The 26,853-nt window shown below is 31.1% G+C and overlaps 1 protein-coding gene across 2 annotated transcripts in view; it reads right to left on the bottom strand.

The window, feature by feature from the left end:
• Atg17 (autophagy-related 17) overlaps positions 1-24,228 on the bottom strand; it is a 160,588-nt gene extending 136,360 nt beyond the window's left edge. For both annotated transcript variants that reach the window (XM_035372965.2, XM_035372966.2), the window contains exons 1-4: positions 23,823-24,228; positions 22,971-23,099; positions 12,547-12,758; positions 1,635-1,720 (exon numbers count right to left, since the gene is read on the bottom strand). In XM_035372965.2, the coding sequence (XP_035228856.2) occupies positions 1,635-1,720; positions 12,547-12,758; positions 22,971-23,038 (366 nt within the window). In that variant the 5' untranslated portion in view covers positions 23,039-23,099; positions 23,823-24,228. The remainder of the gene's footprint in view (positions 1-1,634; positions 1,721-12,546; positions 12,759-22,970; positions 23,100-23,822) is intronic.
• Between the last annotated feature and the right edge of the window lie 2,625 nt (positions 24,229-26,853).

Below are 26,853 nucleotides of genomic sequence, written 5' to 3'. Positions count from 1 at the left end.
TAATTTTTAAAAACCAAAGTCAAAATTATAATTAAATTTCCAGCAATGATTAGCTATAAAAGACTTGTTAACTTCGCCTTTTCAAACATAAAATTCACGTTCCTTGAGTTATGAATTCCCTAAGAAGTTAAAGTTGGAAATGGAATCTTTAGGAATTGTACCATGGATTTTATTGAATGGTGAAATTAACAAGTCCTTGATAACTAATCATAGCTGGGAATTTAACCATAATTTTGACTTTGGGTCCGCAAAAATTATTCAGAAATCTTCATCAGTTGGTGAAATGGATTTTTGAACCTTTTCACATTAACAAAGATTTGCCTAATCCTTCATAATGCCCTTAAAATTCTATTAACTTTTATTTTTCAATTTCCTTACTATTTTTACCACCAGATGGTGCTATCTTCTTGTTTACTTTACTGCTGTAGGGTATAAATACAAAGATTGGGTCTGCTGTTTTCCAGTCTTGGAGATTTCTTTGCTCCTGATTGAAGAGAAACCTTTACCTTTTTGCCTTTGAAAATCATTGAGTTATTGACTAAATCTATGCCAAACACAAGGTTGTAGCTTTAAGTAGTAATTCTTTTCAAAATATTTTTTAGCCATAGATGATATTAATACAATATGTAAATATATAATGGCTCACATATAAAATAAATCTGTTCAGATGTAGATTCAGAAAAACTGGAAAGAAATCATTAAAAATTTTAAAAAAACTTTATTCTATTCTCAGATCTTGGAATTTATCTCAATCTTCAATCAACTTCTTTCATCGGAAGGAAACACAGTTCACTATAATACACATTTTGATTCAGAGCTGCCATTTTAGCAAACTGGAATACAATTTTTTTTTTTTTTTTTATAAATACAGTAGAACAACTAGGCCATGAATAACTAGTGAAAAAGACACTTCCAGGAAGACACACTGACATCAAATCTGAAGAACTGACATTGAGAACAAACGACTTTTTAAAACCAGAAATGTGAAAAATCTCTTGGGATGATGGTCGCTCAACCTGATCAGCCCAGGCTTCTAAGTCTTAAGGAAAGAGCTTTCTGTCACAAACTGCATACTATCATTCAACGATGATATCTGAAATGCTAATACTGCAACATAATACCAAGCTACTACAAACAAATGGAACAGAACCATGCCAATGTAAAATTGAAGAAAAAAAAAAGCAACTTTTGTTTGTCGAAGGTTTTTGAATAAAATTCTGTTGGAAAAAGAATTTTGTTTTCTCTTAAGAAAAAAAACCCTATGTCTGACTGCCTTCAATAACAGTTTTCATTCAGTATCTATGGCAAATTACAGTTGCTTTGTTGCCTAATTTAAAATAATCATATCCAACTGATGATTGACTTTTAAAATTTACCCAACTTTTGCAAGAAACATAGCAAATGTTGTAAAGGAGTACAAGCACACAAATTGCCGAAAACCCCTTGTGCACTATATGTTCTCTATAATTACAGCTCTACAAACACGCATGTCTTACATATTCGACTCTGAATATGTGCATTATTCAGTACCTTTGGTTCAATACTTTTTGTAAAAATAGACACAATTTGGAAATTCTCTTAATTTTGCATACGAGTACATATGAATAGAGCTACAATATATAATGCTCACAAACCTGAGCTAATGTGGATCTGACAGTGGCTGCTCCTGTGCTAGGTGTCATATTAGCACAACCTCTAACATCATCTTCAATGCTAAGATCTAAATAAGAGAAATAGTTTAAATAAGTAAAAAATGAATTATTTAAATAAATTATGTTCATTTATATAAAAAAATTATGTAGTTTTATTTATGGATAATTAATTAGCCTTTGAGAGACAAAACTTATATAGCACAAAGTCTGAAATCCGGACGTCCATTATCCGGAATGATCTAAAATCCCGGCCTCAAAACCTCCAACAAAAGTTTTCTCGGAGGCTTTATGCATGCGCATCTCATTTACCCCTCTGCGCATTAAACATCTGGAGAGTCCCGATTCTTAATTTCACTTTGACACTAAATAAAATATCTTGTTATTGAAGAAACAATCATTTTAGCATAAATTTGTATGATCAGTAATTTGGCTCTGTTGTTGCATATTTGCTTGGCATGCATCTCAAACAGAAACATTCCACAGATACATCGTTGATCTGACGCCAACCTGACAAATCATTACTTATTATACTTTCCTTTCATTACCACATGTTTATCAAAACATGACATCTTGAGTAATTACTCGTGCAGTAATACCTAAACAATTTTTTTATGTTAGTATTTGAATAATAAAGGAGTGTAGTAAACTTTTATGTTGACATTATGCTTAGCGATGATTACAGATTTCAATTGTGCTAAAAAATGTTCACGAGGAAAAATTTACCAAAAATTTCTTTCCATATGCTAAAAATGGATTTTGTTGATGATACTCATACACCTAAAGATTACATTTAGATCATAAATACTTCATTATTTCATAAATCGAGATTTCATATTTTTAATTTTATAATTTCTACATGCCATCTTACTAGATTGAAACTGATCTATTATCCCGAAAAATCCCAAATCCAGAATCGCTGAGTCCAGATTTCGGATTTTGTACTGTATTTCTAATCTTAAGTTGACCATAAAAGGTTAAATAAACTCCATAAGATTTAAATATATGTTCGCCATGTAAGGGTGCAACTGATTTGCAATTATGTTCAGATAGTCCGCAGCTTTCATGGTCTGTTCTACCACATATTATGGGTCTTAAGAGCCACCTGTGAGAACGTCCCCCCAGAACATAATATCGCCACCACCAGCTTACGTCTGACCTACTGTACAGGGGGTGAGCAAGTATTCGCCTAGAAGATGGCAAAACCTGACATGACCATCAATGTTATAAATGAGAAATTAATATTCATTTGACCACTCAACTGTCGTCTATTTCTCCATCATCCAGTATCGATATTCCTGGGCCCACAGTAGGCGTAGTTAACAAAGACCCTTGCTCAACAGAGGCACACAAGTCAGACGTCAGCTGTGCAGTCCCATATCCAGCAGTGTCCACTGAACTATATGTTCTGAAACACTTGCACTTGAACTCACACTATACTGGGCTGTCAGCTGAGGCACTGTCTGGCACCTATTTTGCTGTACCATGCGGGACAGTCTCTGTTGTCTTTTTTCTTTAATGATGCGTGGACGTCCAACACATTGGTGTCTAATACTGGTTTCAAAGCCATTTATCCACTCTGCATAAATACTAACAACAGTAGATCGTCAACGTCAGTCAGTCATAGTCATGCAGCTTCGGATGTAACTCGTTCCGAGTCTTCGGGCCACTAAAATCTGCCGTCTATCAAATTCGCTTAGATCAGCAGCAGTTCCCCATCACTCGCAAAAATAAGTGCAAGAATTCCTTACCTTCTCCAGCAGCAGTTAAACACCATTCCCACTTAATCACGTGCCCTCCAAGTCATCCAGACGAGTTCATTGAGAAATGTGGGATGGTCATGATTTTTTGGCTTGTCAGTGTATTTGAAGAAGATTAGTGACGTTTTTACTTATGTTTTAATGACAGTTAGCTTGAGTTTTTTCTTTTATGTCTCATTTTGTCCCGTACTTGCTCTCTAGAGGTTTAATAAATAATGGGCAGGTTTTATGTCAAACGGCGCAGGTTGAAATGAGACATAAAATCATAATTAGCATGATTCATAACAGAATAGTGGCTGTTGCCTAGAAAGACACGCAGATCAGAACAGACCTGAATGCCTGATGTATTTATTCACAGAATTTTGGCAAGTTTTGAAAGTTATGCTCTGTCTGATGAAGTTAATGTCCTACCTTCATGGAGAGTTCTTGGGGTTGCAACCCAGTTAATATACTTTAAGGTTCCAATAAGCCACTAAAGCACCAAAGAAAATAAGCTGTTTTGTATTTGTATTGTTAACTTATTACTAGCTGCAAGTAATAAGTTTTACATTTAATTAATTTTTGCATTTTTGTGTTGTTTCTTGAAACCACGGTAAGGATTAATGAAAGGCAATAACTCACTTTATCATGATGAGATAACTTTTAAGGGTGAGCAATGAATTACAAATAATATAATGAGCAATGAATTACAAATAACTAAATTAGTAATTTATGTCTCCATTATTTTATATATTTTTATAAACATTTTATATATTTTTTAAAGACATTTGCTAAGAAAGCACTATTAAAATCAGAATCTAATAACATTTCACAGTTTAAAACATATTTAATTTATGACACTGATTCTTAAACAATATTAGGATAATTGCACATTAAAAGCATGTTCTATAGCAATAATACACAACAAAATATTTATACATCTTTTTAATTTGAAGCCTTCCCACACATTCTGGTTAATTTATATTAATTTCCTTGTCTTTAAGCATCTTTTCTGACAATAAAGAAGTTTGCTTCAATATGCAAACCAATGTTCTCTCTAGTTTCTGTTTTATCTCCTAACTTATCAATCTCTTGGCAATTTACTTAGCATGTTTTACTTAATCTAATAAAAATTAAGTATTATAAATAAATCACATTTATTTATTTTTATGCAAAAAACTATAAATAGAAAATCAGGAAAATGTTATAAATTTAGGACCACTTAAATAAATAAAAAGAATACAAGATAAACAGACAATCGGTAATCTGTTCAGGGTTGCCACTCAAACAGGAGAATGAAATTCCCTGACTTTTCCAGGTTTTCCAGGTATGTTTTGAGAAAATTCCAGTCTATCCGCGTAATGTACGAGGGCTATCCAGAAAGTAGATTACGTTTTGGAATAAAAAAATAAACAAAGTATAGGAAACAAATTTTATTATATACAGATGAAAGCCACACTCAAATACTACTTTTCTACATAGTCACCATACAAATTAAGGCATTTATCGTAGCGATGTACGAGCTTGGAAATTCCTTCGTCGAAAAATTCGGCCGCCTGCGCCTTCAACCACTTCGTTACCTCTTCTTGCAGCTGTGCGTCGTCATCAAAACGCTGCATAGCCAGCCACTTCTTCATTGCTGGGAATGGGTGGAAGTCGCTCGGTGCCAGGTCGGGACTGTACGGCGGATGAGGAAACAACTCCCACTTAAAAGATTCAAGAACTTTACGAGTGACATTTGCCGTGTGGGGCCGGGCGTTGTCGTGAATCAACAAGATCTTAGAGCTCAACATTCCTCTGCGCTTGTTTTGAATTGCTCTTCTGAGTTTTTGGAGAGTTTGGCAATACCTTTGAGAGTTTATTGTAGTGCCTCTTTCCAGGAAGTCCACCAAAATTACACCTTTTCTGTCCCAAAAAACAGTCGCCATCATCTTCCTTGCCGACATTGTTTGCATGCATTTCTTGGGTTTTTGGGGAGAACTTGTGTGCCCCCACTGCATTGATTGCAATTTCGTTTCACAGTTCACATGTTTCACCCATGTTTCGTCACCAGTAACGATGCGATCGAGTAAAGAGTCACCATTCTTATGGTAAGCGTCCAAAAAGTTCAACGCTGCAGCCATTTGCTGATTTTTGTGGTCCTCTGTCAAGATTTTTGGAATCCATCTTGCACAAAACTTGTGGTAACCAAGCTTTTCGCTGATGATTTCGTGCAACAAACTTCGCGAAATTTGTGGAAAACTCAAAGAAAGTTCCGTTATTGTGAAATTTCGATTTTCACGGACTTTAGCATCGACTTTTTCGAGAAGTTCGGCGGTCACTATGCTGGGTCTCCCACTTCGATCTTCGTCGTGAACATTGGTTCGGCCATTTTGAAATCTTATGACCCACTGACGCACTCCACCTTCAGTGATAATGTTGTCCCCATACACTTCACGAAGCTGCCGATAGATTTCTATCGGTTTACAGTTTTTTGCAGTCAGAAACCTTATTACTGAGCGCACCTCGCAGCTCGCGGGATTTTCAATTAACGCAGACATTTCAAACCGTCACAGTATCTGAACGGAGCACAGCACGAACCTCTCACTAGCACGGCTAGATGCAGACTGAGCTGCGCAACGCTCTGACCCCAAGATGGCCGCGCTAGCCCCGCCCCTAGCGGACACAGACGGAAACGTAATCTACTTCCTGGATGGCCCTCGTACGTTGGCTGTGCTAAGAGGTAAATTAATTATGGTGTTACTTGTACTGTGTAGCAAATTCACTTTATTATTCAATAAATCCCAGAGGACATTTATTCTTAATTATTCTTGGTACACTTTGTTTGATAATTTTGTTTACTTTTCCGCTTAAAAAACTTAAAATTTAAGATATATACGTTGGATAACAACTGTGCGTTTTATTTAATTATTACTCATGATCATCCCCAGTTCAACACGAGGCTAATCCGGTTCTTATAAATCACAACGCAATGCTAAAAGTTAGGTTAGATTTTAGGTAAATCTAATTTGTGTGAGGTGTATTCTTAAAAGGCACCTTATTACACTTGAAAACACAAATATAATTATAACAGGAGTTGTTTTCTCCACTGAAGATTGAGATTGGAATCTGCCCAATCTGGAATAAAATAAGGCTTTTTTTGCAGACATTCTGCAGCTAAACGAATGAAAGAAATCTATTTAATGATATTTTTTTACTAAATTGAGATATTTTATATTTATTCCGCAGCATACATACGGAAAAAATATGTGCATTAAATTTCGTGATGTCATCATACTGCTAGAATTAATTTCAGGATTATGCCAGAGAAAATTTCCTGAAATTTGGAAATATTATTTACTAATGATAAATAAATTTAGAGGGAAGAAGCAACATTAAATGATATGAATAACATAAAAATAAAGATAATTACTTAAAAATTTAATTAGAATAATCAACGATATTTTAGCGAATATAGTTATATTAGATGGTTATCCTAGATAATTGATTACTATTTTTTTATTTTACTGCAAAATGACAAGGTATTTATTAAAAAAAAAAAAAAAAAAGGTTTTGCGGTATACAGTAGGGCCACGGAGTATAAAACGGCCTTCGCATGATTTTGAAAATTGTCGCCAAGAGCAAAATGACCCGTTTACTGCTCATCATGTCGCCAAATCCCGCTGTACCATACATGGAGATTATTCTGACCAAAGAACGTCTATGTAAAAAGTGGAGGGAAAATTTGCCAAGGGATTAGAAGACGGAACGGCCAGAATTTCCCTCTCCGCGATGTGTACAGGAAATTGAGAAACACATGTTAAGAAGAAACGTTCTTTGACAAAAAAGAAAACTACGTAAATCCGTTTTAAAATTATTGCGAAAAATCCAAGAAGAAATGTTTTATCAAAGAGTTTTTTTCTGGGATTTTTTGCAATAATTTTAAAAACGGATTTTCGTAGATTTCCCCCCCCCTCAAAATAACTAATCCATGAATTAATTTACTTGCGCCAAAAAATATTTTCTTTTCCTTTAGAGTTTAAAGACATTTTAAACGATATTCATTTTATGAACTCTTGATAACGTGACCTTCGAACTTCGACACCGGTTTCGAGTTTTGGCGACAGATATATTGCGCATGCACAGCTATTTCCCGCTATGATGGAACCGAGCCACGTCTGTTGAAGAGAGGTTTTCCTTCTTTACAATACATATTTTTTTAATTCTAACCTTCATGGTACCGTATACTAGGATTAAATCCATTTTGTTTTATACGAGAACAGGTACTTTCTTTAGTTCATGCACTGCACATGCGATTCTCGACAACCTTGAAGTGCCTATTTTAGAGTAACACAGTACATGACATTTTTTTTTTTTTTCGAAATGCTATTAAACACAGATTAGTCTTGAATAATTTTCTTTATTATGCTGATGAACAATGTACACTGCATAAAAAAAAGGGGGTACAGTTCTATATCTCCCGTTCTACTGGGCCCATTGACGAAATTCAACTTAAGTTTTTCGTGTCTCAAAAGCACGACTTAGGATATGTTTTAGATTTATATATAGCACTGTTCTAACATACATAGGTATTTTGACACAAAATCGGACTTTTTCTGAAATGACATGCCAATTTTTTCCCATATTTCGATTCTACGGCTCAAATTATGAAAAGCTATCAAGTTTTGTAAAAAAACGCACAAGGTAGTTTTTAAAAATTAGCTCTCAAAATTTTGCTCTTCAACGTTAATTCAATTTGATATGCATTTATTAATCTCTCTTTTTTTTTTTATTAAACTTGATTCCTTCTTACACAGTTCAAAATTTAGGTTCATTAAAATAAAATTCACCATTTTTAAAGATTTATTTTTAAAATTTGTATTTTTAAATAATTTTTCTAAATTTTTCGAAAAAATTTTTGAATTTATAACCTATAAAATTTTTACAATCACCTTAAACAGGGTTCGTACACATTTCTGCACATGGAAATTAAGTACTTTTAAGGACTTTTAAGGACCATTAATGAAAAAAATTAAGGACCTGTGAGCATATGGGAACTGATTAAATTCAATTAAAAATATTATTCTATGCCTGAATTTCACTTTTCTAATACCATCCTAAAAATAAAAAAAGATACCTAAGTAGTATGCATTATTACCAAACGCAAATTAATTAACATAATTATTAATTTGAGAATAAAATAAACTTCGTGCAGTTTATCAAGTAGTATTAAATATTTTACACTTATAATATGTTGGACATATTTGAAAGAAAATAAGTGACATTTACGTTTTACTAATAATTAGCTTTATGTTGATTTTTTTTATGTGTCATTTTGTCACATACTTGGTCAGTCTAGAGCAGAGGTTCTCAACCGGTGGTATGCAAGAAAAAATAGGTGGTACACAAAGAAGCAAAGTATTTTTAACTATTTATTTCAAAAATTAAAACCCCAACATCCTGATTGAGTTTTTTCTCCAACACTCGTAAATTTATGCAAGCTCAGATCAATCATTGTTTGGTAGTACTACTTTGGATGTACTACAGGTTTTCAATTTTTATTCAAATGGTACACGTGAGTCAAAAGGTTCAGAACTGCTTGTCTAAAGGTTTAGTAAATAGCAGGTAGATTTTATGTCAAACGGCATAGGTTAAAACGAGAAGTATCATAATCAGCATAATTCATAACAAAAGACTGAATGTTATCACTGCTGCTGCTTGTCTAGAGAGAGACCTGCTGATTAGAACAAACCTGAAAGGCATGATGTAGGCACGGTTGGCAAGTGTTGAAAGTTAGTCACGCTCTGATGCAGTTAGTGTCGTAGCTTCATGTAGAGTTCCAGGGGTTGTAACCCAGTTAATATACTTTCAGATTCCAATAAGCCACTAAAGCACCAGAGGTGATAAGTTGTTTAGTATTAAGTCTCACTAGAGGCAAAGAATAAGCTTTACTTGAATTTCTACATTTTTGTGTTTTATCATCTGACCACAGTGAGTATTAATGATAGGCAATAACTCGCTTTAATATGTAGAGATAATTTTTAAGGGTAAGCAGTTAGCTATAAATAAATAAATTAGGTAAATAGGTAACCGTAGTCATTATTGGATTTACATGGCCAGTATTAAATTTTATTTTTTTAACATTTGTTAAAAAGCCCTATTAAAATCAAAATCTAATAAAATTTCACATTTGAAAATACATGTTATTTATGACACTGATTCTTAAACGGTATTAGAATAATTACACATTAAAAGCTACAAAATATTTATGTTTTGTAACAACAACACTCAACAAAATATTTATCCATGATTTTAATTTGAAGCCTTCCCAAACATTTTGACAAGTTTATACCGATTTCCTTCTCTTTAAGTATCTTTTTTTCTAACAATAATTAGAGATTTGTCTCAATATGCAAACCAATGCTATCGCTAGTTTCTGCGTGCTTTATCTCCTAATTTGTCAACCTTTCATAAATTCTATGATGCATTAAAACATATTAGATGGATCTTTTAAATTGTAAGTTTTCAATTTCTTTATTAATAAAAAAATCCCTTTCTATAATGCCTGCCCAAGTAATACGATTAGAAGCATTTTTGATATTTTCCATGCTTGTGTCTACTGAAAAGTAGAGAAAATAAAGGGAAGATAAACATGTTAAGAAAAAGATTCTAGTAACAGGAGTAAAACACTCAAATATTATGTCTTCAGAGTTCTCCAAAAAGTAAGAAATTCATCGCAAACACTCTGTAAAACACATCCATTATGCGCTGATACCATGGTGACATTTTTCACTTTGTCACATATTTCTCGAATCTTCTAGAACCGTTGGTCTATAAATCTTGCCTTCAAATCCTTCTAAATTTTCCAAGCTGCAATGTCAAAAATACTAAAGAAAAATTATCCAAACCAATTCTGTAACAGCAAAAAGCCAGTAATATTTTGGAAAAAGAAGGGAGGGAAAAAGTGTAAAATTACTTTTATAGATAAAACTGATGCATATTCTGAGAATTTTAAATATTCTGAGACAATTAATTTACATGGGAAAAACGGCTTACTATGAAAAAATTAAAAAGAAGATATTTTTAATTAATTACATACTAATTTTGCTTTTGCTAAGAGTTGTTTCATAAATTGTGCTTTATAGCATTATACCTTGTTCATTTTTCAGATTCAAAACATTGTATAATAAGTTGCCAAAATGAAACTTTATGACAGTGGAAAATAAAAATGTTTTATTTTAATGTTATTTTTTAAATATAATTCCAATATATTACCATTATTTTAATGAAATTTATCAAAATTATGATGTTTTAAAAAAAATCGTTGAAAAATTCTGATTTTGCAATTAAAAATTTTCTACAGAAACTGATCTTAAAATTGCCAAAATGTTGACAAGTCGCCAAATTTAGAACCGTTTAATAAAAGAATTCACATTCCCAAAAGCGAAAATTGTTTAAGAGCTCTTTATTACAAAAAATTAATTTCGAAATGCTTATGCTTCACTTCTTGCTTAGAAATTCGAGTATCCCGTCATTTATACTAAAAATATAAACAAATTAAAACCTATGAACCCATTCAAAAGATAACAAATATACGTCAGTGAATCGCCAAAAATATTCCTCCAAAATGCTAATTCACACTCAAAATGGCAGTCCTAAAAACAGACAGAAATTTCAGATGATTAAAATTAAGGACCTTTTACTGATTTTGGCCAAAATTAAGGACTTTTAAGGACCGTACGAACCCTGTTAAAGTAGATGTATTTCTAAGCATACCTGCAAGAAATTAGAACTTTTTATTTAAAATATTTTGGTGCTTTTCATTTAAAATATTTTTTAAATATTTTATTTATAATATCGATGCATTTTGAAATTTGGAATATTTGCTGAAAGCAATAATAACGAAAATGTGGTTTACGCGCTTTGTTAAAATTTTTTGAAAGTAGGAACGATGTAATTTTTTCTGTTCCAGCATAATGGAAGGGTAAGGAAAATAGGTTGCCATATATTAAGAAGTTCGCCAAGTGAATTATTCTTGGCATAAACTGAAAAAATTCTGCCAAGATAAATTTTTGAATTTCTCCATAATTTCGCACCAAATTTTACAAAATTTAATATCAAGGTATAATTTGAGTCGTAGAATCGAAATATGGAAAAAAATTGGTATGTTATTTCAGAAAAAGTTCGATTTTGTATCAAAATACCTATGTTAGAACAATGCTATATATAAATCTAATACATATCCTAAGTCGCGCTTTCAAGACAAGAAAAACGCAATTAGAATTTTATCAATTGTCCCAGTAGAACGGGAGATAAGGAAACAGTGATTACTTTGTTATAATAAGAGTTATCTTTCGCAAAATTACCTTTATATTTTGCATTTAAAAAGAAGAGATGTTAAATAATGCTAATAAAATATGATTAAACAAATATATATCTAGCCTTCTTCGAATCAGATATTGCAATGTTAGACATTTATCAGTTTGAATGTATTTAGACTACATTTGAAATTACAATGGACTTCGTAATTTCTAATAATTGTTAAAAGGCTTGAATTCATTTAAGCCTTTTGACAATGAACTTAAACATATACTCAAAAGTAAAATAATAATAAAAATCTTAAGGAAAATTTATACTTATGTGTAATATTATTCAACTTAGATGGTATTTAAGTATTATCCCGTCAACTGTGAAAGTTGGCTACCACTGAACCATGAAAGTTGAAGACAATCCCGCCAAAGTTATGACAATCGTTCCTGCAGAATTCTAAGCCAAACTTATGTAAGTTTTGTTTAGAACAATCTAAGACAATCTATTACTGTTTTGTCAGTAATATGCAGCTGTTCTTTTCAACAGATGTTAATTCTTCCAATCAGCTGCAAATGAACCGGACTGCAGTCACAAATGTCATTTTACAGCACTCAAACTCACGTTTGTTTTCAAATTCAAGGAAAAAATATAACAGTAACAGTTAATTTATACGCTTGTTCCTATCCCGACATTATGCTTATCCATAATTGCAACTAATTCGCATTGCTCAGCGAAAGTTTCACAGTCGACGGGATAATATGTAAGTACCGATATAACTAATCCATATTTGCATATAATAAATATATTTATATGGGGAAAAGGCAATGATTCTGCTATTGTTTAAAAACTTTAATAAGAAACAAAATTACCTATTGATTTCTTCAAATGCATGGGGCATGGTAGATCTGGTTCACTTAAATTTTTGCTAAAAAGAAATATGGGATTGGTGTCTGTACCAGCGCCATAATAATTTCCTACTATGTTGTCTGACTTCAGTTCTTCTCCACCACTGCATAATAATACTTGATCTTCTACAGAAATATTTACAGATTTTGCTATTTCAGTCTTTAATTCCATTACCCTAGAGAAAAAATAAATTAAAGCATTAATGATATTCAAGACATGGCTAGTAAAAAAAAGTGACATTTATTCTTAATATTAGTAAACTCAATAAGCTATGACTTTGTTTAAATATAATAAAAACATTATTTTTCAGTTAGACTTTTAGTAATTCTACATAGTGCAACTACAAAGTTTTAGAACCAATCGTGTATTATTTTTGACTAATTCCAGCAAACCTGCCAAATGCCAACTGATAGTATTTATTACTATGACATCTCAACCTGTTTTTCTCAAAAATATTGTCTGCTTATGAACAGAATTTTCTATGCTGTGAATCATCTGTCCTGATCCAAGGAATATTTGCTGTCATAGATATGAAAGGTCAACAAAGAATAATAATTATGTTTATCTGTAAAGCGGAAATTAATCCTGATTTTTCAAACAAATTGTGACAGGAGGTGAAAAGTATCAGTCATCAACTACCATTACAGAAAATTTGCCATGGTCACAAAAACTACAAGTACAGAAATCTCAAGTAAAGAATATATTGGTGACATTTTTTAATTGGAAAAGTATAATTCACGAGAAATTTGTTCGTATGAGATGAACTATTACATTTATATTTTACAAAAACATGATGAGCAGACTTCTGAAGAGAATACAGTGCAAAAGGCTCAAAAAAACTCAAATATAACTCAATCCCACTGCATAACAAATCACACAATTCCTTTGCATTAAGCAGTTAGACAAAAAGGTGTGGTAAAATGCCTACTCCAGTGTGCAGTGCAGTGAGATATGAAAGATGAATTTTTAAAATTGTCAATTTTCAATTTCTTTATTAATACAAAAATTCTCTTCTACAGATGCCTGCCCATGTGACAATATTTGAACCAATTTCATAACTTTCCACCATGTATCTAGTGAAAAGATGAGCTAATAAAGTGAAGATAAACATGTTAAGAGAAAGACTTCAAACGTAGAAAATTCAAATAACTTTGTTTTCACTGTTCTTAAAAAATTTTCCAAAAAATAAAAAATTCATTACACATTTCCTATAAAATCTATTAATTATGTGTTAAAGCCATGAAGTTATTTAACATTTTGTCACATTTTTCTATAAACCTTGGTTTCAAATCCTTCAAAACCTGAAGTTACCAGGTCTAAAAATCATCCCCTCTGTAAGAACAAAAAGCCAGAAGATTTTTGAATAAAATGTTTAGAAAGAAAAGTGTAAACTTTTAAGAGTAGACAACTTTTAAGAGAAAACTGACACACTTTTCAATATTCTGAAATAACAATATGGGGAAAAAACTCTTATGAAAAAGTATAAATGAAATTAATTTTTAATAATTAAGTAGCTTTCATGCTTTTTGGTAAGAAGTGCTTCAGAAAGTATGTTTTATAGCATTTGTTACCTTATTTATTTTTCCAAATCAAAACATTTTCAAGATCCCAAAATGGAAAGTAATGTCAATTTAAAATCCGACATGGGAAAATAAAAATGTTTTATTTTAATGCTATTTCTTAATTACAGTTTCAACAGATTATCATGATTTTAATGATATTGATTATTATTTTATATTATTTTAATGTTATTTATCAATTTTATTATGTTCCTAAAAAGAAAAAGAAAAAACGAATAAATCACAAATCTCCGGATAAAAAATTCTGTATATAAATTGATCTTGAAATCGCTAAAATGTTGACAAGTCGCTAAATTTAGCTCCGCATAATAAAAGAAATCATATCTCAAAAAGGAAAATTTGTTTTGATGTAATATTTTATGAATTCATCATTCTCAAAAAAGAAATAATTTCAAAATGTTTCAAAAGATACAGAGTCTCATACCCAAAAATTTGAACATCATGCCATTTATATTAAAAAGTAGGAAAAAATTCATATGATAGCCCATCAGATGTATATATTTGTCAATGAATTGCCAAAAAAATATTCCTCGAAAACGTTAGTTAACACTCAAAATGGCAGTCGTAAAAAAACAGACAGAAATGTCAGATAAGTGGAATTAAGGACCTTTAGTCGATTTTGGCCAAACTTAAGGACCAAAAACCTAAGGCCTTTTAAGTATTTTTAAGGACAAGACAAACCCTGTTTTATTATAGATTATAAAGTCAGAGCCACATTTGTGCTGTCCAAAGATAGCATTGTGGAGGAAACAATAGAAGTTTTAATTGAATGTTCACACTACTAATCCAACTTTATAAAGAGATTACTACTAGTTCAAATTTATAAAAATACAACTATCCCATTCAATAATGACATTTAATAGTTAACTATGCAAGTTTGAAATTCTATTAACTGCTGTACATTTATATTCTTAAGTTTCCCCTTGCTTTTACAGTAAAACTTGATTTATTAATTTAAAAACATGAAATATAGAAATAAAAATATGTCTCATTCCTTCTTACACTCACAAACAATTATGTGACCATGAATTTTTTCAGGTGAAGGACAAAAATATAGTTATTCATACAAGCAGTGTTTAATATCTTGATTTTTCCACATAAGAGATTTCCTACATTTATTATGAATACCTGAAATCACATTTTTCAATACAGCATTTACAATTTTATATAGAGGCAATGGCTAATAGCTTGAAATATATACAAAAATTTTGATACTTCTTAATTTTCATGGCCCCAGTAATAAACCACTAAATTATGCAAACTGCGCGAAATCAAAAAATGCCCAATTATGTACACTGCATGAAATCATAATAACCCTCTTTTCACTTTAAATTTTATTTTTAAAAAAATGGCAAATTTTAATTGATCGAGGAGTGAGTAAGAGCTGTATCGTTTTTCCATAAAAAAAATATATTACCTCATAATCAAACATGTATAAATGACCATGTAGTACATGGTTTTCTTATGTTTATTAGGGATGCCTGGGACTTTATTTACCATCTTTGAATACAACATTAACAATAGTTTAATACTACTTTTTCCCTATTTCTCTACGTATTTTCTCTTAAAAAAATATTACTACTCCCCTAAAACAAACATGCTTTGTCATAATCAAATTAAGCAAACCAAAACTACCTCTTAAACAATGTTCTTATTACGGTTTTCCTCCCTCAATTTTTGAATAACATTCGTTCTGGTAAATTTCTGAGTTTATTTCTTGAAAATAAATCCATGCACTTATTAAAAAGGAACAACATGTTATGGAAACTGGATAGGCCACTGTCTAAAACAGCTTTCATTAAAAATTATGTTTCTCATCATTACATATAATAAAAGAAAAAGTCTGTCCATGTAAATGTCTTTCGTTTATGCTGTGCGTAAGCTAATCGACTCAGAGCTACGGAATTTTGTACATAGGTGCATCTAGATAAGAGCCAGTGCACCTCAAAACAGTGTTTTTTTTTTTTTTTTTTTTTTTTTTTCAAATTTCAAATCAGATTTTTTTTAAATCTTTTTTGGTGAAATCGCATAATTTTGAATAGCTTCATTCTTTTAGAAATGTGGTTTGGGCAACAGTTTTTCATACAATGCTTTGTATACTGGACTTGAAAATATGAGATAAAATATGCATTGCTTATTTCACTGTTTTTAAGATACTGAATAGTTTAGCATGAATTTTTTTCAGGAAGTTGGTTAATTTATTTATTAGAATAATTAATATTTGTATAACAGGATATTGCTTATTTCATGTGGCTTATTTTCTTTTGATTTTTGGACACAAACATCACAATCTTCTTATACTGACGTGCATGTGTCTCGCAAGGTACAACAGAAAGAAGTTCCTTTTTTTCTTCCCCCCTCTTTTTATTAGCTAATGGCAAAGAGGTTTTATATTTTGAATTATGTCATCCACAAAGCACAATTTCGATTGGTTATTGCTTTCTGGTGATAGTTTCATTCTTTTAGAAATGTGGTTTGGCAAGTTTTTCATTCATTGCTTTGGATGCTGGACTGCTGACTGTTTTCTCTTGAAAATATGAGATTTCTTGCTTATTTCATTGTAATTTTTTTATACAGTACAAAGTCCGAAATCTGGACATCTATTATACAGAATGATCTAAAATCCGGACCTCAAAACCACCAACAGTTTTTTCTCGTAGGCTGTAACGCATGCACATTTGATTCCCCCCTCCGGGCATAATAAAACATCTGGAGAATCCTGAATCTTAATTTCCCTTTGACACTAAATAAAATACCTTGTTATTGAAGAAACAATCATTTTAGCATAAATTTGTACCATCAGTAATTTGATTCCGTTGCTGCGTATGTGCTTTGGCACACATCTCAAACCGAAACATTCCACATAAATACATTGTTGATCTGATGCCAAACTGGCGAATCATTATTTATTATACTTTCCTTTCATCACCACATGTTTATCAAAACATGACAACTTGAATAATGACTCATGTATCGATACCTAAACATTTTTTTTTATGTTAGCAACTGAATAATAAAGGAGTATGGTAACCTTTTATGTTGACGACGAGCGTTTAACACTTTGCGATGATTACAGATTTAAGTTAAATGCGCTAAAAATGTTGCCAAGAAAAAATTTACCAAAAATTTCTTTCCATATGATAAAAATAGATTTTATTGATGATACCCATACACCCAAAGATTATATTCAGGACTATTTGGATTAAGAATAACTGATTTGTTATTCGCATAAACCCAGAACCAGTGCCAGGGCTTGTATGGCCGCAGCGAGTCGCATAATTTAGGACCCACAGACACTGCATTAGGCAGTAAGATATCTAGTGCCGGCCTTCAATAAAGCTTTAGTATGTGTGAAAACTTATTTATTCAAAACTCTGATAAGGCTTTAAGCAAGTGCAAGAAATAAACATAAGTATAATAAATAAACATAAGTATAATAAATAATTAATACAATTCAGGCTAATTGTCTCAGCATGCGATAGAAGCAAGATAAAATTTAATGGAACAACTTCTTGTTAGCCGCCAAGCTCATACTGCATACCCAAATATGTATAGTGAAGGATAGCTAAATTTGATGATGATAGTCACTAATTTTAAAGGTTTTTGGATATCGCAAAACAAAGGTGTAATTTTCCAATTAACGGATTTTGTAAAGAAATATGGAGAAGCGGTAATAAATGAAGATGATATAAAAGGTTTTCATTGTGATAACAATGCTTCTCAATCATCAATCAATTAATGAATGGCAAAATCAGTAGTATGGTTCTAGATCCAGAAAATACCGCTACAGACAGTGAAGAAAGTGATAGAAAAGTTACTGAAAACGAGAAAATTTCGATTGACAAGTTAGTCGGAATTCTCCAAACAGCAGTTACAGGACTTCAACAATGTAACGAAACAAGAGATTTATGTCTGTCTATAGAATTAAAGAGAAAGCATTACCACAAAAAATGAAGCAACTTAAACAATTTATATTTAAAAAAATGTTTAATAAGGCAAACAAATAAATATTAAGCTTTTTTTTTTAAATTTTGATACCCTTTAGATCTTAAATACTCATTATTTCATGTTTTTAATTTTATAATTTCTACATGCCATCTTACTAGATTTAAACTGATGATCTAATATCCGGAAAAATCCCAAATCCGGAATCATCGAAGTCCCGACAAGTCCGGATTTCGGACTTTGTACTGTATTATGTTTTAATTATATAAAAAAGTTTGCATGATTCTGTTTTAGGAAACGAAGTTCTTAACTTCCTTTATAGCATTTGAATTCTTAAGATTTTGCAACGAGAAGTTAATTTATTTATTTGGATAGTTAATATTTATATTAAGGGATATTGCTTATTTCATTCTAATTTTTTAAATATGCAATACCTTTTCTTTTATAAAGTTGTTCTGCAAAGTAAATTTCTGTGCAGGTTTTAAATTTAATGTCCGGTGTTCCCTTTAGGCATTTTTATGGTACATTTAAAAAGCCAGGGCACCGAAACACTGAATTTTCTTGGATGACGAACAAATTAAAAAGGCAAAGAAAGCCATCTATGAACTTTCATGAAGAATAAAATTATTCTCATAACAATTGGAAAACTCAAATCAGAACAATCAAACTGCAGACATAGCAATTGAGTCTCTACCATCCTCTTCCGGTGATGAATTAGATTTTGAGAAATATTTTTGGATAATATTGAAAAAGCTAAGGCTAAAAGTGAATGAAAATAAAGAGCCAAGAGCCTTTAGATATAAAAATGAAAAAATACAAACAAATTTCTACACGGCCTTTGAAGAAACAGAGAAATATGATTGCGCTTGCAAGACACCTCTTTTAGAACTTTTAAAAATCTATCCTGAAAAGTTAAAAGAAGTAGCTCTGACAGTAAGAGCTCTTCCTCCTACTCAAGTTAGAGTGGAAAGACTCTTCACAGCTCTGAAGTTTATCAAATCAGATCTATGGCCCTCCAACAAAAAAGATCTTGCCGATACTACACTGTTTCTTAGAAATAACTGATGCCACTTTTTCCATTTCGTAATAAATGCCGATTAATGTAAATAATTTGCTATGCCATCAATTTTTTCTGTAGCATCTATTACTTCTTTTATATTAAAAAATTAAGCTGTAACCCACGTGTATACGTTTACATATAGAGTCAAAAGTCGTTAATTCAGACACACATAATCCGGAATGATCTATAATCTGGACCTCAAAGCTACAAACATTCTGCACATAGGCGTTTACGCATGCTCGTAAGACCTTTACGGCTGCGCATATGCGTGTGCGCATGCACATAATACGTTTACGCACGCGCGTTTAATGTATAACAGACGGTATAAGCTAAAATTACCTAATTATCTATTTCAGTTAATGTTGCAGATTGCATTGTTCCTTAATCTTCGAAATGGATCTGGCTTATTATTTTTTGAAGACTGTTAGAGCAATTTTAGAAAAGTAAGCTTGAACTTTCGATTATGTCAAACAGAATTTCTGATGCTGGAGCTCCCAAAGGATCTACAAAGCGGAAGTATGTTTCGATGTCCATCAAACAAAAAGTGGAATTGCTGCAAAAAATGGATAAAGGCATAATCCTTTGTTTCTCTAACCATTCCGAAATCCGTTTATCAATCTCACGCTGCTCTGCGGGGGGAGGGGGGTTGCTCGCGCAATGAACTGGAAGTTGATTTGTCAGCACTATCCTCATCTTCAGGGCATCTTCAGGCAGAGACAGTGCTTATTTTATTCGGCTTATAATTCCTTACTAAATGTAGTATTTCATCTCGATGTACTCCGTCTTTGATATGATTTAAATAAAATTCCTCGCCATTATAATTCGCTTCCGATAGTGAAGAAAGTGGTTATTGAAAACGAAAAACTTTTGATTGACAAATTAGTCGGTATTCTCAACACAACAATTATAGGACTTGAAAGGCGGAACTTTGTAACTGAACAAGAAATTATGTCTGTTTATAGAATTAAAGAGAAAGTATTATCACATAAAACGAAGTAACTTAAACAACTTACATTGAAAGAAATGTTTAATAAAGTAAACAAATAAATATTAAGCTTTTTTTTTTTGTAAATTTTTATACGCTTTAGATCATAATTGTTCTTTATTTCATAAATTATGGTTTCATATTTTTAATTTTATAATTTCTGCATGCCATCTTACCAGATTTAAACTGATGATCTATAATCCGGAAAAATCGATAATCTGGAATCGCCGAAGTCCCAACGAATCCGGATTAATGACTTTTGACTGTATACAGAGATTTTTTTTTTTTTTTTACTGATGGTACTCAGAGACCTCTGTAGCTTGAACTATCAGCTGCAAAGACAGAAAACTTTGTAGAGGGAGTATTGACGACATGGGGAAAAGGAATCCATGGAAAAAAAAATGTAGTTCCAAAAGTTGCCGATACGGGGAATACGACGCTTTGATCTAAATTTTAATTACACGATAAATTTCTGACCACTTTAAAAAGTTACAGTAAACAGATAAATGAATAACAAAGAATTAATTTTTCCACAAATATGCTTTATTTTAAAAAGTAACTTCTGTAAGTGGTTGCAAATTATAAAAAAAAAAAGAGAACACTCTATTCGACTTCCTTTTATTCTTTGTTCTTTTGTTTTTATTCAGTAGAATCGCTTTATCAAGGAAGCTATCGGCCATTTTCAATATGACCTCAATTTTCTTGGACTAAGCATTGAATTCTGTTCACCATACTCTCTACAGCTGAATGGAACTCAAAATACTGGCGCTGGTGTCGACTACATAATCAGGATTTCGTAATTTTTTCCCGTGTTTTATGCAAAATTTTAGCTATTGTAAAGTGTAAAGCGCCCCATTTTCCCTTATCGGCAATTTTTTAAACTAATTTTTTTCCGCTGATTCCTTTTCCCCATGTCATCAATAGTCCCTGTACAAAATTTCGTGGCTTTGCGGCTGATAGTTCAACTTTGAGAGATCTCTGAGTACCGTCAGTTTAAAAAAAAAAACACTGTACATATAGATATATATATTATATGAGGTAGTTGGAATATTTAAAATTCCAGGAGTCAAATCAGTCATTTTCCCTACCCACTCCACAGCTCTGGTTTCAATGAGAAAACACCACAAAGTTATGTGCCATGTGTTGGAGGTCATTGTTGTAATGGAATATGAAATTTCCCTCTAAACTTATCTTTTTAGTACTTTCTATCATGTTTAGTCACTATCCTGTTTAACGACATAAAATTTTTAGATCCAAAATGGTGTTGGGCTTTCTCCATACAGTGCAAAAACCGTCATTACTGAAAATGTTGAATTTACTCTCATCAATGAACATAACTTTCTTTCAAAAGTTATTCACCTTCAATTCAGGAGTTTTCAGAAACACCACTTTTTCTAATTTTGCAAAGCTGATGCATGGTTTCTTTTTATATCCTTCTCATTGAATTACAATTCGCACAGTTTCAGCACCTAACTTCTGCTAATGATTTGAGAATTTTCTGCAATAAGTTTGACTGCACTTACTTTAGGTCCTTTAGGCAACATTACTCAGAACACCTTTCCTTCCTCTTTCACTTTTACTTTCAATCAATCCATCACTTTTAAATTCTCCAATGATTTTCTGGACCCACATGCAACTTCTACTAACAATTTTATCTATCTCACGATAAGATTTTCCTTTTTCATATAATCTTAGCAGGGATTTCCTGATGTCAATACTCGTTTCTCTTTGAGGAGCCACTTCCTATTTAAAAGTGTGTCTTTATTTCATACAACAAACTTCATCATAAAAGTGAAAAATTATGCAACATTAGATTAAAATAGAAGCTGCATAGAAAAAATGTAGTGGTAGTTAAACATATATTTCATAGGTGTATTCTAAATTTTTTTAGGCAAAAATCTGCATATGTTTATTTAAAACGATTCTAAATTTTTTTTTTTTTTTTTTCAAGATTTTTTCGTTGTCTTTTACTTTTAATTTAAATTAAATGAACTGTTATGTGTAAAATTAAAAGAATGTTTCCGCTTCTTGGTAATGTGTTATTTACACTGAAAGTTAAGATTCTTCAAATAAAAGTAAGGTGTATTCTCAGCTGCTTGAGCCATTGTACGTACGAATGCATATATGTGTATATATATGGAATCTGGTCCCCATAACAAAAGAGTACTATATTTTTTCTCAATTCTTAAATCTGCACCCACTCTTACACACTTTTGTATTAAGAATCAAACTGAGATAAACATTTTGATTTCACAGCTTTTCTTTCACACACTGAAAATAAATCTCTTTTCAAAACCAAAACTCCTGTCCTCTACTATTCAGAGAGATGCTCATTCATATAAATCTTATTTTCTTTAATTATTATGAAAATTGTATGCAATAAAAAAACATAAAGTTGCAAGATAGCACACTATAAAAAATTCTGTCCCTTGTCTTAACCCTTGATCCTAAAACATTACTAATTTCAAAATTTCACACGCATAGTTGAATAAAGGCAATAATTTTACCTTTAAAGCTAGCATACTTTGGCATCTATAAACATTCAAAGTTTACCAGCAATTAAGTTTATGAATGCAATTAAGTTAATGTAAAATGAAATTTAATTAAAAAAAATTATAGTAAATTAGCAAGAAAACGATCAATGTGCATCACAAATATAAACTTTCAAAAATCTAAGAACATTCATCATTATTGATTGTAGCACATATAAATTAATTTTATGCAAGAATACATTAAATCAAGAAATTCATAATGAAATTAATGTTCATATGAATTTTAGTTGCTTAAAGCAGAATAAAGCAAACCTATTCTACTTACTTTTTCACAGCTAGATTCATGTCAAATTTCATCATGGTTCCAGAACTCACAATAAACACATACAACATATTTGCAGTTTTTATTTCTCAAACTCCTTGCAAATAAAAAAAAGGGGGGCAGAAAAAAATCCTAAAAAATGGTTAATACAATTAGAAACAAAAAATACACTTCAAAGAACTTCCTCATAACAATGGACTTTTTGACACACAATAACAGTCTAAAGTGAAATTATTAACATAAAAAATGCACAATTCAAATTTGGATATACCTCAGAAAACATAATCATGTATCAATAAATTTATGGGACTGCATACTAAAATCCATAAATGCTAATAACAATTTTTTAAAAACTATTTATTAGAAAACAAGCTTTCGTTTTTGATGTACTACAATAATTAATAATCAACTTTTAACTCATTACAAGTTCATTAAAGCAGCATAATGATCGCATGTGTTAATTTCAAAAATCAAAATAAAAGACTTCAGCAATGAATAAATGAATATAAAAATTTACTTTAAAACTATCCAGATACTTAATGCAACTTCAGATACATGAATTTATTGGACACAAAATTTAAATATTAAGAACTATGAAACATTTAAAAGCTATATTTTTAAATAATGCAGTGATATTTTAAATTAGCATTTCACACTATAAAAAAACAATTACGATAATTTTTTGATCCGTAATGCTGTACATATACTTATCATATTAACAAACTGAAATTTATATAAAATTTTTTTTTGCTTAATTCATATTTGCATAATAATTTATATCAAAATTCCTAACAACAAATGTTAAAAAAGTTTCTTTTGCAAATACAGTCCGACTTAAACAATTCGAATACTTACTTTTGGATAAGAAAAAAAAAAGTTTGAAATTAATTAATTTATATTTTGTAACCCCATCACCCTCGTGGTACACCTTTTAGGCTAATTTTTCCCAGCCATGAATCTAAAATCTTTCGTCAGTGTTCTAAGAATCATAGCAGAATTAGGAAACTAAAGTGACGTCTTCTTTAGGTGTTGTGAAACCAGACAAAATGTTCAGGAATTACATAATCTAAAGGAAACGGATACATATATTCTTCAGCATTTTAAAATTTTCATTCCTCTAAGTTTAATCACCATCATATTTAGTTTACAAAAATTGCTCCAAACTAATCGTGAATGACCTCTCAGAATGAAAACATTCAGCACGACAAAACATCGTACGCCATTTTATGTTTACTTCGAGTTATTGTTATGATCAAATTGAGATAGGATTGGGAGAGAGGGGGATCACATTGTCAGTGGCGCAAGTTTTGAAAATCAGATGTTGCACTCCTTATTAACTATTGCTGATACTTTATGAAATAAGTACTAGGCATGCTTCTAGCGATAAATGAAAACTAATAATTACTTCCCAACTTTTATTTTTATTAAAAAGTACCTCAATTACAGTGAATATTTACCGTTCAAATTAATATATATTATGAAGTCATTTGCAAAATACGGCAAGTTAATTAAGCTGTAGATTTCTAGTTAATAATTTCTAACTAAAATAACTTTTGAACGTACTTCTAAACATACTTATAATCAAACTTCTTTGTTTACTGTCCTAATTTTGTTTTTCAACAAGATGTTAGTACTGCCAGACTGTAATTAAAATAAGAGGAAAAAAAAAGAGAGACAGAAGGGATTAATAAGACCTTTTAAAATCAATGAAGAGCATAATATAATTAAAATCATACGACTTTAAATTTAAAAAAAAAAAAATCTCAAAGCTCACAGATTTTACATTACGTCCAAAAGATGGTTTTCTTAAAGTTTTGTGTTTCAAAATCTTTATCTATTAAATATCAAGTTCGTCGCACTTAAAACCATAAAATTCAGTTCAACGGCAATCTTTAGAGCATATCTTTAGAATTTCCGATACACAGTCTCGTGCGCTACAGATATTTTTTTTTATACAGTGTTGCCATTGCTCGCTTTGAAATCGTTGAGTTTGTTAACCAAAAATTCGTTCAAATGTTGCAAAATATTAAATCGATAATAAAACAAATTCCAAATTCCAGGGTTTCCAGATGATCATTTACGTTATTCAAAATTTGATGGCTCAAGGAACCGTTTTTTTATCACAATGTGAGAAACATACACACACTTATGCAGATTCTTCATCCGAACACGTTGAAAAGACCAGTTTTGACCAAAAAAAAAAAAAAAAAGAAATGGCAATCTTCTTTTATTCGTTCATAAGATAGATTGTCCATTTAGCTTTCAAAAACTTGTCTGCTTTTGTTTCTGCGTTAATTAGAAACCGAGATATTAAGAATTTCATAAAGATGGGAAAACCGGAAATGGGCATTTAAATCACCGAAAGTGCACATTCAAAGGATTGAAAAGAGTTAGAAATGGCCATAAATAATTTTTTTACCTTTGAAATATAATGTAAAGAGTTTTAAATAAAGGGAATTAAAAGAATCTTATCTGTAATCTATGCAGCAACATGAAATTATTTCCAATAAAATGCACAATATATTTATTAATTACCATAAAAAGCATATGTCCTCGCTAGCATATGAATGTGATTTGATTCAAAACATCGCAATTATAGTCATCTTAGTCTTCGATTATTTTAATAACATTCTAATTAAAAGTATAATAAAAGGTGATAAAAAATCGAAACCATGTTTGTAAACATAAATGCGTAAGGAACAAATTTATGAAACGGGTTGCGAAGGAAATGTTTTCGAAAGTGACTTGTGAAGTAAAAGATATTTATATTTAAGTAGTGTCACCAAATTAAACGTATAAGTCATAGTCAGAAGTCCCGTTCCAGAATTAGAAAATTGAAGAGAAAACAGAAATATCTTGATGGATGGGTCAACGTCACTCACTAATGGATGTCTTTATTGACAAACTTCAAAACAAAGTTAGAATCGGGAAAATTGAATGGAAAGTGCTGTAATTCCCCCATTTTTTCACACTTTCTCTAGTGCAAAGTTGCCTCTACAGATCAGCGCCCAGATGGACCAGACATTTTTTTGTAAATATCAGCGAGCTGTATCAATTGGAAGAGCATACACAAACAAATCCAAAGGACTGGCCAATGAATGAAATTAATATTCTTTAGAGTGTATATATATATAAAACTATGTGAGAAGCTCTTATAGAAGTACTTATAAATAAAGACACAAAATGCAAACAAAATTTTAATGACATTTTTTTTTTTTTTTTTTTTTTTTTTTTGAAATTTATACCGATGGATGCCATTGGGAATTATAAACTCTTAAATTGGGAGAATATATGGCTGTTATACACTTTAACAGAGGGCTTTTATGCTTATTAGATATTTTAAATGGTGAATATGCAGTCGAGAGATTTAACATGAAGCGAATAAGTAAATCAAAGTGTCACTCACTACCCAGAGTAACAATTGATTCCCAAAAAAATAGGCTGAATATAAACAGTAAAATAGATAATATATGTATATATACGGGTGGAGACGTACGTTGTTCAAAATTTGATGGCTCTAGGTACCGTTGTTTTATCACAATGCGTGAAACATACATACACTTATGCAGATTCTTCATTATTTAATTTCTTTAAATATAATAAAGAGCTCAAATATTTCGTGGCAACAATTTAAAAAGTGTTTCGCCGTTTGTAGTGAATCAACGCAACATGCCAAAACGAAATTAATAGCCTTTCTAGGCAAACACCGTTTGAGCTAATAATGCAAAGAAAATAAGTAAATAAACAATCTGAAAGGTTTCAGATTTTAAATTACGTCCAAAGGGGCGTTTTTTAACATTTTGTCTGTTACCTTTATTTATTAAATATCTCGTTCTCCGCATTTCAACCATAAAATTCAGTTCAAGAGCAATATCGCAAAATATTT

Source organism: Stegodyphus dumicola, chromosome 1 (assembly GCF_044657685.1).
Source record: "Stegodyphus dumicola isolate Sdum_Otavi_A_Nest chromosome 1, ASM4465768v1".
NCBI classification, from domain to species: domain Eukaryota; kingdom Metazoa; phylum Arthropoda; class Arachnida; order Araneae; family Eresidae; genus Stegodyphus; species Stegodyphus dumicola.
Note: the sequence above shows the minus strand (reverse complement) of the source record. Positions and strands in the feature narration are given on the sequence as shown.